The 12,376-nt window shown below is 41.2% G+C and overlaps 1 protein-coding gene across 1 annotated transcript in view; it reads left to right on the forward strand.

Moving 5' to 3' along the window:
* Positions 1 to 12,376, forward strand: part of erc2 (ELKS/RAB6-interacting/CAST family member 2) — a 51,058-nt gene that overhangs the window by 34,878 nt on the left and 3,804 nt on the right. Inside the window, exons 11-20 of the mRNA XM_040052108.1 lie at positions 68 to 208; positions 1,728 to 1,763; positions 4,083 to 4,285; positions 8,065 to 8,076; positions 8,440 to 8,563; positions 8,660 to 8,820; positions 9,890 to 10,037; positions 10,828 to 11,463; positions 11,925 to 11,992; positions 12,114 to 12,286. Coding sequence (XP_039908042.1) covers positions 68 to 208; positions 1,728 to 1,763; positions 4,083 to 4,285; positions 8,065 to 8,076; positions 8,440 to 8,563; positions 8,660 to 8,820; positions 9,890 to 10,037; positions 10,828 to 11,463; positions 11,925 to 11,951 — 1,488 coding nt within the window. The 3' untranslated portion in view covers positions 11,952 to 11,992; positions 12,114 to 12,286. The remainder of the gene's footprint in view (positions 1 to 67; positions 209 to 1,727; positions 1,764 to 4,082; positions 4,286 to 8,064; positions 8,077 to 8,439; positions 8,564 to 8,659; positions 8,821 to 9,889; positions 10,038 to 10,827; positions 11,464 to 11,924; positions 11,993 to 12,113; positions 12,287 to 12,376) is intronic.

A 12,376-nucleotide genomic window follows, 5' to 3' on the forward strand; every position in this document is an offset into this window, starting at 1 on the left:
CTGGCACTCTGCTGGCCTGCCTGGTTTGAAGCGCTGCTAACTGTCTGTCCTGACTACTCACCTGCAGTCCAGTCTCATCGATCTGAAAGAACACGCATCATCCCTGGCATCCTCTGGCCTCAAGAAGGATTCAAAGCTCAAGTCACTGGAGATTGCAATTGAGCAGAAAAAAGAGGAATGTAGTAAGTTGGAGACACAGTTACAGAAGGTAGGTGTGCATCTCTCACCACCGAATCACCTCGCACACTATAATGCGAAATTTTAATTTAGATTTTAAGAGACGAGCAATTCACAGTTTTAACCTGTAGAGAATTTTTCAGCAGGTTGTTTTGAAAGAAGTAATTACAGATTATAGTTCCCACAGCCATCTATATTAAAAGAAGGCTTATCTAATGCACATTTTTACACAGTTACTTTTTGCAGCCAATCCTAATTATCCAGTTTTTTTGGTTTTAAAGATCTGTTGTGCTTCAGTTAGAGGGAAATCAAGTAAAGGTGGAAAAGTCGGAAATCCTGAATTGGGGTCAAACAGTGTAGTAAAGCTAGCATTACACCACACAGGCTCATACAAGTTTGCACGTGTTGGGAAAACGACACCGCAACAAGTTTCATGTTGGAGCTGCTGCTAAGCTTTTGATTGTACTATTCAATCTCTATATAAAGTTAAGCAATTTCATGTGCTCAGGAAAACTGTGTTTAACAGCTCGAAAGCAGCCATGTTCTGGACTTTAACACTGGTTAACACTGTTTTGCTACCAGTGATCCACTGTGAAGAAAGAACTTAAAAAGGAGCCTAATGCTACTCTTACTGAAGGTCATATATAAATGATGACTTTCCGCTGATGATTTCAGAAATGTCTGGATGAAAGCTGACCATTTTAGCAGTCAGTATGGCAACATTTTCTATGGATGTCTCTTTGTCTGAATTGCAGAGAGCTTCTGTACTCTGAATGAAGACTGTAGCAATGTCTCTCTTTAATTGCACTGAATTGTAGATAAGAAGCCAGAGCTGAGTGTCCACTGCGAAGAAAGGAATGAGCTCATTGTGAATTCAGGGACCACTTCAGTGGAGACTGTTAAGCAGTTACAGACATAAGAAAAAAGGGCTACTTCCCTTTTGTAGAAATGATTGGCCAAATTAATGTACAGTGTATTTTCTCTGTTCATATTTTCCTGCTGGTCTGATCTTGGCCTGTGTCATTGAGGGAAGATTAGGTATGATCACAGATTATTCAGTGAAGACAGCTCTGTCCCATTTAAAAATTAAAGTAGCAGTAAAGAAACAAGAATACCGAGGTCTCACTTCTGAGAACATGTTATCCTTCATTAGGCTGTTTCTTTGGACCTGAACAAGAAAAGTGAACAGACCTTATATAAAGCACACTTCATTAGGCTAATGGCTGCCATCGTGCTTTGTCTCCTGTAACAGGCAGCCATGCTTTTTAAGGGTGTTGCAAGTAGCAGGCAGTCATTAAATATCCCTCTTTGCCTTCTTCTTCTCCTTCTTGAGACTATCGCTGTATCATCTCTTCCTCTGTGTTTGTCTCTGTTGTGTTGCCGTTAGCCTAACAACATGTGTACTATGTTACTTATCTGTCAAACATGTATTGTACCATGTCTGATCCTGCTGTTCTCTCTTTGGCTCAAACTCAATCCTGACATTTACTCTCCCGGGACTCCCCCGCCTCCCTCCTGTTCCTTCCTCAAACCCTCTGTTTGCAATGTAGCAAGCTGAGCAGCTATTCAGTCACATGAACACTCCTGTAAGTCCCTCTCCTGAGCTCTCTGAGGCACATATTGAAAGCATGAGGACACTGATAACTTCCTTGAAATATGCTAGATGGTGATCGTGCCAAACCCCAGCACAGGTCCTGCTTTCACCCACCCAGGATGCATGTTGTTCATTGCACTGTACTGATATAATGAGCTGCAGTCAGAGTCCTGTGCACTGTGCTCATCCTGTAACTGTTTGTGATATGTGGTGAAACTGGTGCTGCATATATGTAGAACCGAAGGCTTACTTAGTCTGCTGGAACGTGCTCAATATAGATTCTTCTGCAATTTTATTAAGTATATGTAGCTCAAACTAAAACAACAATCTTGCAATAAATTCTGTCTTTATGAGGGTTAATTTTCTTTTATACAGCTGTTTATTGCCCTTTGTTGTAATTACATTTTACATGTAAAAGTCTTCCTATGATTTAGTATAGCCTCATTACACTGTGTCATGTAAGGACACACCTGGGATTAATTGCAGGACTGTTAGACTGCATTAGCTTTAACTATGTGTGAAGTTGTTGTTTTTTTTAAGTTTTGGCTTTGTAGATAGTTTTTTCGGTGGTTATACTTAATAAACTGTCATATTCTTCCACAGCACAAAAAAAACATTTAAATGTAACAAATTTTACATTTTTGTAAACTTTTGTATCTATAGCTAAATTTAATGGTAATGTTTTTAGTCACTAAGGCCTCATCTGGGAAGTTGTGTGGCAACAGGAACCCATACATTCACTGAATTGTACAGGTTACACTGACCTCAAATGCAGCACACATGTGTTTTGTCATAGAAGCTCATGTGGGGAATGTGACAAATTAATAGTAAACTTTTCATTGGACTTTCAGAGACTTTATGCAATTGAAGTCACAGGACATGGCATTCAAGTTTCCTCATATTTGGTGCACTTATAACCAGTGAAAAAAATTAAAAGAGGCAAACAGAGTGAACAAACCTTTCTTTAATACATATTTGTTATTGAATTATGTCTAAATAATTTGTGGTCCTTAGGGACTAGTAAAGCGCTATATAAATACAGGCCATTTACCATTTACCATTTAAATATTACATTTTTAGCACAGAATTTCAGTTCAGTGTGTTTTAGCATCTTTGTGAAAATCCTCAAAAAATATCAAACTATTTGACAGTGAATTATAATATTGACATCTCCCCAACTTGATCCACTTTCGTGTATTTTGTGGATCTTGGCAATTTCAGAGGTTCTTAAACAAATGTTATAGATAAGGAAAACAGAATAAAAACACAGAATGCATTCAAATAAATAAAGTAATTGAACTGCAAAATCCTCAAATCGTCAAGTGCTTCCTTCCTATAGCCTCCTATAAATGCTCTTCTGTAGTATGCTGTTCATTGCAATATTTGCAGGGGCCATATGGAGGGCAATTTGTTGTCCAATAACTGTCTGTTGTAGTTATTTTTCATAAATTTCAACTAGGATTATTGGGTCTTAAATAAAATTATGTATATCTCCTCTAAGCTAAACTCTAGCATCGTTCCTCATGCATAAAATATGACAGTTAGAACAGATTTACTTGGTCGCCCTTGCTTCTCTTTCTTCATTCTTTGGACTGACAATTGCAAAGACTGTGCAGCTTCGTTGGGTTTGCATGACTTGGTCGACCTTTGTGCATGTTGTCAGTATCAGTGTTGCCACGCTTCTCTTTTGTCTCAGTGTGGTGCTGTTAGCGAAGGTATCGGCCGTGGTTGAAGATCACTGCAGTGTTTTGGTGGATGGCTCTGTGTAACTCTGCGATATGTGTTAACATATGTGGCTGTGTATTGTCCAGGGTGCTGTGTACCACTGTAGTGGAGAGATGTCCTTGCTGTCCAAAAACTAGATCTCTGATTTTGATAGCCAGTGAATCAATTTAGTGCTTAACTTATAATGATTTGTTATTATTGTCACAGACATACAAAACTCTCACAGACTATCCTGAAGTCCTGTATTCTACTCCATGTGCATGAAGTGACCGGGAGTCTCAATGGACCATTTAATTGGAGCTAAATAATAGCTTTGTTAAAACTAATGAGCCAGTACCAGTAATGATGCCCTCATCCACAACATTTGCCTCGGCTTTATTCATTTGAAAGTACAGAGACAGTGCAAGAGACGTAGATAATATAAGTCACTGATGGACTACAGTGTACTGTATGTATCTCTCTTTCATTGACAGTAAAACGTTCTGCGTTTCACACTTTTGTTGATACTGGGTTGTTATTTTTGTTAACTGTGTGTTTTTGGGCGTGTACATGTTTGTATTTGTCTTTTCTTGGCATGTTGATGCAGAAAGCCCATGAAGTGGAGCAGCAGTCGGGCTCCAGAGGGAACCCAGAGTATGTGGACCGGGTGAAACTGCTGGAAAAGGAGGTGAGCTACTACAAGGATGAAGCTAATAAGGCTCAGACAGAGGTGGAGAGACTGCTGGACATCCTGCGAGAGGTGGAAACCGAAAAGAATGATAAGGACAAGAAAATTGCTGAGTTGGAAAGGTAACTAATTCTGACTGCATATTAGCCTGTACTGCTTTAATCCTTCCCTTTTAACTTACACTCTGTTTTCTATGACCATTATTACATCTATGAAGATAAAATTAGCATACCTGCCTGCAATTTTAGCAAACCTCTTAGGTAATTTAACATGTTTGCCTGAAAATGCCTGATGCATCCATTCTTTGTTTATTTTTTAGCTCTCCACTTAGCTTCAATATATTTATATACAATATAAATATAGGGAATATAAAAACACAAAAACTGGAAGAAAACAAGTAAAGAAAAGGAAAAACAAACTTTTCAATACATACATACGGTGTGTTTATTTCATGTATGATCATAGACTGTATATATAAAAGATGGATGTAGCAGGTTTAAGACACTAATAAAGGTGTTTCTTAAATCACCATTCTTTCTGTTGGCCAATTCAAAAAGAAATCCAATTGTAAAGGATTGCATGAGAAAAGGGCCTCATGAAAATGACATTTTCTTTATGAGTTTATTGTCTGTTTTAATAGTTTTAGCTAGTATAAGATACAACATGAGATAAATTTTGTAAATTAGCGTCCCAAATAGAGAACAGGTCTGCTGGAAGTAAAATTATACGTGAAAAGTGAGAGTCCCCCTTTACGTCACTAAAAAAGAAAGAAAGAAAAAAATGGCCAAGGCTAAAATGCTCAAAAAACGTTGTGTATGATACAAAAAAATGTATTTTTCTGTGGCTTGTTTCACATCATAACAAGTAACCAGGCATAAAGAGATGGTTTTAAATCTGCTACTCTCTATATCGCAAACAAAACCCCATTTATCTTCAGATAAATTAGGTTATTTTGTAATTTAGGTTACCCTACTCTCTAATGGTATTACCATAAGCAATACAGTGTGCCACTGTTTGTGCTGAGTAGCTCTGAGCAGTCTATTCTTGATCTGGATGCATCTGTTTGTCAGCTTTACAGTTCTCTGTGTTCGGTGTATGCTGGGCAAATGTCCATGTGGCTCTGTGCACATTTTCATAGTGTTTCCATGTTATGTTCAGTTGTGATGTTCTCATACTGCACTGCACTCGATGGTATTGGATAATGCGCTCTGTACACACAGTTTTGATTTACACGTTTAGGTTTTGTTTATAAATATCAACAACGCTCCACTCAGTCACTTCTCTTTCGGAAGAGGTCATCTGAGTCCAGTTAATGGAGTGCAGAAATAAAACAGGTGGCCTCTCTGGTTCTCTCCTGGGAGCAGTACTGCAAGTTTATTTGCACTTTGGTTTGTCTAATGAAGGAGATCATCGTCGTTTACCTGGACAGGATTCAGACGGATGAGACTAACATAGGGATTGGTTGATCTGCATGAGGACCACACAGCCCTTCTCCCCTGCCACTGCTTAGTGTTAAAGACACTTATATACTCCCTTCTCAGATCATTATAGGATTAATGTCGTGATACTTTGTTAGTGGTGTTTGATTAATTGCGTCTTCTTGTCCTTTTTTTTGCCATCTTTACCCACTTTTCTCCGTCCCATTTCCCTCTCTCTCTTCTGTACCATGCTCACCTGCCCCTCTCTTTACCCCTGGCCATGAATCAACTTTCAACCTACTTCTCTTCTGTTCTGAAATCTGATTCTGATTTTTCAAAATCTTTTCTTCATCTCCCTTGCAAATCTTTCTCTGTTTTGACACCAGCCCCCCTCCCCCCCCCCCCCGCCCCACCCCTCGTCCCGGTGGCAGAGCTCCCCCTGACCCGCTCCCTTCTGTGTCCACTGCTCCCCAGCAGATAGGGGGCATGGTGTGGGATTTCCTGGGAAAGTGAGTGCTCTGCCCTGGCACTTAAGGCTTGGCTGCGTGGTTAAAGTCTCCGACCGCGACTGCCGCAACTGCATCTGGTTTCACCTGTGTGCCTGGGTCTGCCTGCTGTTTGAAGGATTCAAAAATCTTTGTATCAGAGTTACACAGTCTGTTTTTAGTCCGTGGTACCATTATTTTACTCACGGACATGATACAAAGATCCCTGGATTCATTTTGCTTTTATTTCTTTAGAATGTTTTTGCTTTCTAGTCTGCATCTGTGTCCGTGACTGCTTTTTGATCAATTAAGCAGCTTTTCTATGCATGTGACTACGTGTGTGTGTGTGTGTGTGTGTGTGTGTGTGTGTGTGTGTGTGTGTGTGTGTGTGTGTGTGTGTGTGTGTGCGTGCGTGTGCATGTATACACGTGTAAGGGAGAAGGAGTTTGTGCTGCATGTTTATTTTTGGGGCAGCAGTCATCATTAAAACTCATTTATCTGTGCACTGATGATGTAAAGTGGGAAAAAAGTACACAAATATTTTTGCTGTATGAGCAATCACAGCAAATTAAAGAGCCATGTGAAATTTTAAGCAAATATGAAGTTCAAACCTTAAAGATCAATGGTTGTACTTCATATAAATGCAAATCATCAGGTCATAATGTTGTTAATATATGTCCAGATAGGCATATATTGCTTGCCATTTATTTGCACCACATGCTACACTCATTTTTTCCTGTTTTGGTGTGTTTCCGTGGTGATGCTTGGTAAAATCACACAGTAAATTCAGTCACACCGGTGTTGCAGCAAACTGTCAATATAAAAATTGCAGTTTTAAAAGCAAATATTTTGTAATTTGTAACCCTAACTAAAAACGCATTGTATATACTGTAAATGTTTTAATACTAATAATACTGCAAATAATGCACGCATCAGCACCTTTATCTATAGAACTTGGTGTGATTTACCCACTTGCTTTGACTTCTTTACTTTTTTTACATTTTATTTGAACTTGCTATACTTCCTTGTGTTCTTGTGGAAATAGCTTCCTGCTAACACACTTTAAGACACACAAATATACACCCTTTTGTGTCTTTTTGTGGCGTTGGTTGTTTGTAGTAGCTTATTGTATAAGTGTCTGCCCTCAGCTAATGTTTGCTGTTGCCACGAGCACGCTTCCCCTTCTCATTCCAGCCACCCATCTGCTCGCCTCACCCCAAGTCACCCTCTGTGACCCAGCCACCCTTGCACCCTCATATCCCATTAACACCACCTAACAGACCCTATTTTCCAGTGCCCCCTTCTTCCTGCTTTCCATCCCAACCTGCCCCCACGTGCCCTGCCTAGCTTGCTCTACCAGATACTAAAGGAAAAGATCAGCCCTAGTGGCCTGCATGAATAGAGCTGCTGTGCTCCACGTCTACACGCGCTCAGTGTGGGGTGCTGTAGTAGGTAGGGTCTGGACTGAGCCCTCAGTCCTGAAGTGTGTCAGTTCAGTCAGGTCTTTTCTGTCTGAACAACCCTGCATCCATAACTGATTCTCCTACTAGCTCCCTTCTTGCCCACTTGATCAAACCACCGTTGGCTTCCTCTCCTTTTGCTCGACTCTCAAACCTGTCCTCTCCTCTTATTTTTGCCCGGCTAACTTTTGCCTGACTCAATGCATGTCTGCCATTCCCAGGCTTGGCAGAAGATGCACATGGGCCCTTGTTTTCAGAGAAGGTGCATCCTGCATTAGCTGTGTCAGGCTGCAGAGCAGTGACTGCCACAGGCGTGTTTGTAATTTCCCATGTTGTTTGATGAGCAATGAACACAGCGTGATCTCCTCTGGGTTCACTGTACTTTTTCTTGTGATTGTTTCTTTATGTTCTGGTTCTAATGTGTCTGTTTTGTTTGTTTTTTACTTTCCTGTGTGTTCTTTTATTTCCTGCTTCCAATGTCTACTTCACTCGTTCCATCAACCCCTTGTCTTCTGCCTTTTCCTTTCCCCATCTGCAGTCTAGCTCCCAGGTAAGTAATGCCCCTGCTCCCATTACATCTCCATTTCTTCCTAACGCCATCCTAACACTGGTGCTTAAACCTGTGATTTATCTCAGCAATGCAATTAACATGAAGCTATCGCTACATCTGTGATGCTCATGTTTTGTTGTTGTCCTGGTGATCTCATAAGCGGTACTATTTTGAAACTGAATACATTCAAAATGCACTTGACATGATCGCCCATTGCTGTACTGGCTTTGCTTGTTTTGTGTTTCACATTTTTGTTGTGGTTTTGGGTATAAAATGCACCCATTTCATAAGTCTACATATTTTTCATATAACTCTACTGACTTTTTTTTTAAATGGAAATGCACAAATTTTGTGGTTTTGCAGACAAGGGGGTAAAGATCAAGCTAAAAAGGGTTCAAACATCAAACTGGGGCTGCAAGGTGACAAGAAAGGCTTGGGACAGGACCCTCGTAAGGACAGCTCCATAGATGGTGGTCATCACTTGAAGGTGATGTACCCTAATAAAAAAAAATATTTACCCCTGATGATACACAGTTTAGTAATTACCTAATGAGATATGTGTCCTTGTTTTCCCAAACGTCAGTTGGAGGAGCTAATGAACACGCTAGAAAGGACGAGGCAAGAGCTGGATGCCACCAAGCAGCGTCTCTCCTCCACACAGCAGTCTTTACAGGAGAGGGACACTCACCTCACCAACATGAGACAAGAACGCAGGAAACAGCTGGAGGAGATCCTTGAAATGAAGTTAGTGTTTTCTGAGATTTGCTGTTAGCAAAAATCAGATTGGCGGCCTACATTTTCAACCTCCTTTTTTAAAAAATGTTCTTGTAATTAAGCCTTGGATTAATTTCTTTTCTCAAAATGTAATCCAGCTCATTTGTTTTTGTCCTTCCCCACCGTCTTTATGAGAAGACAGCCGACATAGCACTGCTAAATTGAAATTTGATTTCATTATCAGAACAAAAAGTAATCTGAAATCCACCACGATGGTCACACTGATATTCAAAACAGTAGCCAATCTACCCAAAATGTCTGTGTAGGTTCTCAGTCATCCAGGTCATTGTACTCTAAGTTTCTTGAAGAGGTTTCACTTCTCATCCAGGAAGCTTCAGTTCTAAGACCAAATGGTGGAGAGTCCCAGTTTTTTTTAAAGGGACAACTCCCACTAGGGAATACCTGGGGCTCTCCACCATTTGGTCTTAGAACTGAAGAATCTTCTCTGAAGTGAAACCTCTTCAAGAAACTTAAAATAGTCCAATCATTTTTCTTTCCAAGCTCCTTAAATCTACCCAAAAGTCAATATGTGCTGCACATTCACCCTGAGGCCAGATAATGTCCAGAGAAATTGCAGAAAAAAACACAAAATCTCAGACACTACAGGCCTTGGTTAGCTTGTTAAATGTTGAAGTTCATGACAGTATGGCTTGTATGGGAGAGCCAGAAGAAAGCTTCTTCTCTCAAAAAAAGAACATGGCAGCACACATCGTAAAAGTGCATCTTAAGAAAAAACTGTCCTGGACAAATGAGATCAACGTGGCGATGTTTGCTGATAATAATTAGCACAAAGTTTGACAAAAACCAAACACAACATATCAGTACAAACACCTCATACCCTGTTAAAGCACAGTGTTGGTGGGGTGATGATTTTGGCTTGTTTTTCCAGTCGCAGGGTCTGGGCACCTTGTAATCACTGAGTCGATCATGAGTACCTCTGTATATCAAAGTATTCTAGAGTCAAATGTGAGGCCTTCTATCTGATAGCTAAATCTTTCTGGAGATACTACTGTAGTGTTTTATGTTGTTTTTCTTTCAGACAACAAGCTCTGCTGGCAGCAATTAGTGAGAAAGATGCTAATATTGCACTGCTGGAACTGTCTGCCTCGAATAAAAAGAAGACCCAGGAGGAGGTGCTAGCCCTCAAGAGGGAGCGGGACAAACTGATGCACCAGCTCAAACAACATGTTAGTACTGCAGCATACTTCCAAGGAAATTTCTCTCTGCCGATGCTTGTTGCCAAAATAAAAAATGTAGCTGTACAAGTCAGCTAAACAATTTTCTACAAGGTTATCACTGCATGACCACTTTGCAAGTTCAGAGTCATTTTTCTGCTTTTATTTCTTAAGTCTTTGTTAATTCCAGACTAGTACTAAAATGAAGTGATGTCATTATCATCTCAATTTGCAAATAATTTGTGGCCGTAAACATCAGAGTTAAATAAGAAGTCTGTGCCTCCAAGACTTCAGTTTTGCAGCAGTCTCAAATATTCCGTTTTTTAATTTTTTTTATTTTAAGCTAACTCAAATTTTAAAGTGTACAGCTCTAGTATGATTTACACACGTACAATTCTGGCAGAGGCAATCTGGCCACTTTTCTGTCTCTAGTTTTTGTCTTATGTCACCTTGGAAGCACATAAACTGATCCTTGAACAGTGGATGGTCACCTGGAATCGTACTGTAGTTTAACCACAGACGGCATATAAAGAATGGAGGAAGCCTCTAGGCCTAAAGCCATTGTAGATGTGTCTAAGAGTTATACATTCTTTCTAACTGCCAGTAGGAGGTGAGACTTGTCGCTCATCTTAATCAGTAGTTTTAAGCCTTATTTAATACAACCTGATTTTTATGTTATGAATTAGGACAGCGACAGTTACTTTGTTACTGACAAGTTGCTGCCATGTACTGTAAGTGTGCAGTCTCCTCACTTCTGCCAACTGCAGAGCGTCATGCACTGACCTCTTCCCTCCTCCTACAGACACAAAGCAGAATGAAGCTGATAGCCGACAACTATGAAGACGAGCAATATCATCCACATGCTCCTCACCACCCCCAGTCTCAGCCCCCACATGCTCCACCTCAGCCCCAGCCCCAGTATCCCCACGCTCCCCACCCTCAACAGACTCCATATCCACACGCCCCGCACCCGCAACATCCGCAACACCAACAGCACCCACAGCACCTGCAACACCCACAGCACCCACAGGCATCCCAGCAACACCCACACCCACAGCAGCCACAGATGCAGTACCCTCACCCTCCTCACCAGCAACATCCTCAGCACCCTCAGCCACCTCCCCAGCACCAACAGCACCAACAGCACCCACGCCCTCCACAGCCCCAGCACCCTCACCAACAGCACCCCCAGCATCCTCAGCAGCACCCACATGGGCATCTGCCTCCGCAGCACCCTCACCCTCAGCACCCACACGGACCTCCACAACAGGGGCCACACCCCCAACATCCACACCCTCAGCACCCCCAGCACCCCCAGCACCCTCAGCATCCCCAACACCCTCACCATGCCCAACATCCACGTCACCCGTCGCCCCACCATCGCGGGGGACCAACCCGAGGACCCCCACATGCTGGTCATCGCCCTTCCCCAGACCAGGTAAGATCACACGTTATCTCTGTTATTAAATACTATTTACAACATGTTTCAAAGGTCAGCACTGACGTCTTTTTGATATGGAAAAGTAAAAATGGCCTAAAACTCAGTTAATCTAATAACTGTGACCAACAAATGCCACAAGCTACATACTGTACTTGCATGTGACATAGATATCTGTGATAATCTCAGCCATGATGGTTAGAAGTTTGCTTTGACAAACTGTCAAATACACAGTAGCACAATAGACAATAGATGCAATGTTAAAATTCTGTTGTAGAGAAATAGTTGTGACAGTAAGCGAACAACGAATTAACCGCTGACATCGCTCCAGTCACCAGATGTTGGTCTCAATAAATAAGACACAGTTTCAGTCCCTCCAGTTCTCAATGCTGCTTTGAATAAAAGCAACATAACAGCTTCTGCTGCTTTCTTCTCCTCATGCATAACGCTGCCAACGACAGGATGACGAGGAGGGCATTTGGGCATAATCCTTGCTGTGACAACCAAAGCTCTAATGTTGTTTTGAGGGGTGAGAAATATTTAAGACTTTCTTAATTTTACTTCTTTGCCAGCGGAGTCTGTGGTGTTTTGTAAAAATCTCAGCATGTTTGTCAGATTTAGACTTTGTATTTTTTTTTTCTCACATTCAGATGATTCAGTCACTACTGGAGGAGCACAGCCATGCCATGATGTTGTAACACTACCCAACTAAATATTTATTACCTCCACTCAATCAGTACCCAGCAACGGGACCTTTTTTTCCCAGGAAGAGGAGGGGGAACTCAGGTGTGCAGGTCATGCATAGAGACTGACAGCTGAGCAGGTATTTCACCCATCTGGACACGCATAGACATGCTGTAGTGAACATTATATTAATTACATTAAAAGAAAAATCTTTCCAAACTGAAACTTC

Source organism: Simochromis diagramma, unplaced genomic scaffold, assembly GCF_900408965.1.
Source record: "Simochromis diagramma unplaced genomic scaffold, fSimDia1.1 OVJJ01000389.1, whole genome shotgun sequence".
NCBI classification, from domain to species: domain Eukaryota; kingdom Metazoa; phylum Chordata; class Actinopteri; order Cichliformes; family Cichlidae; genus Simochromis; species Simochromis diagramma.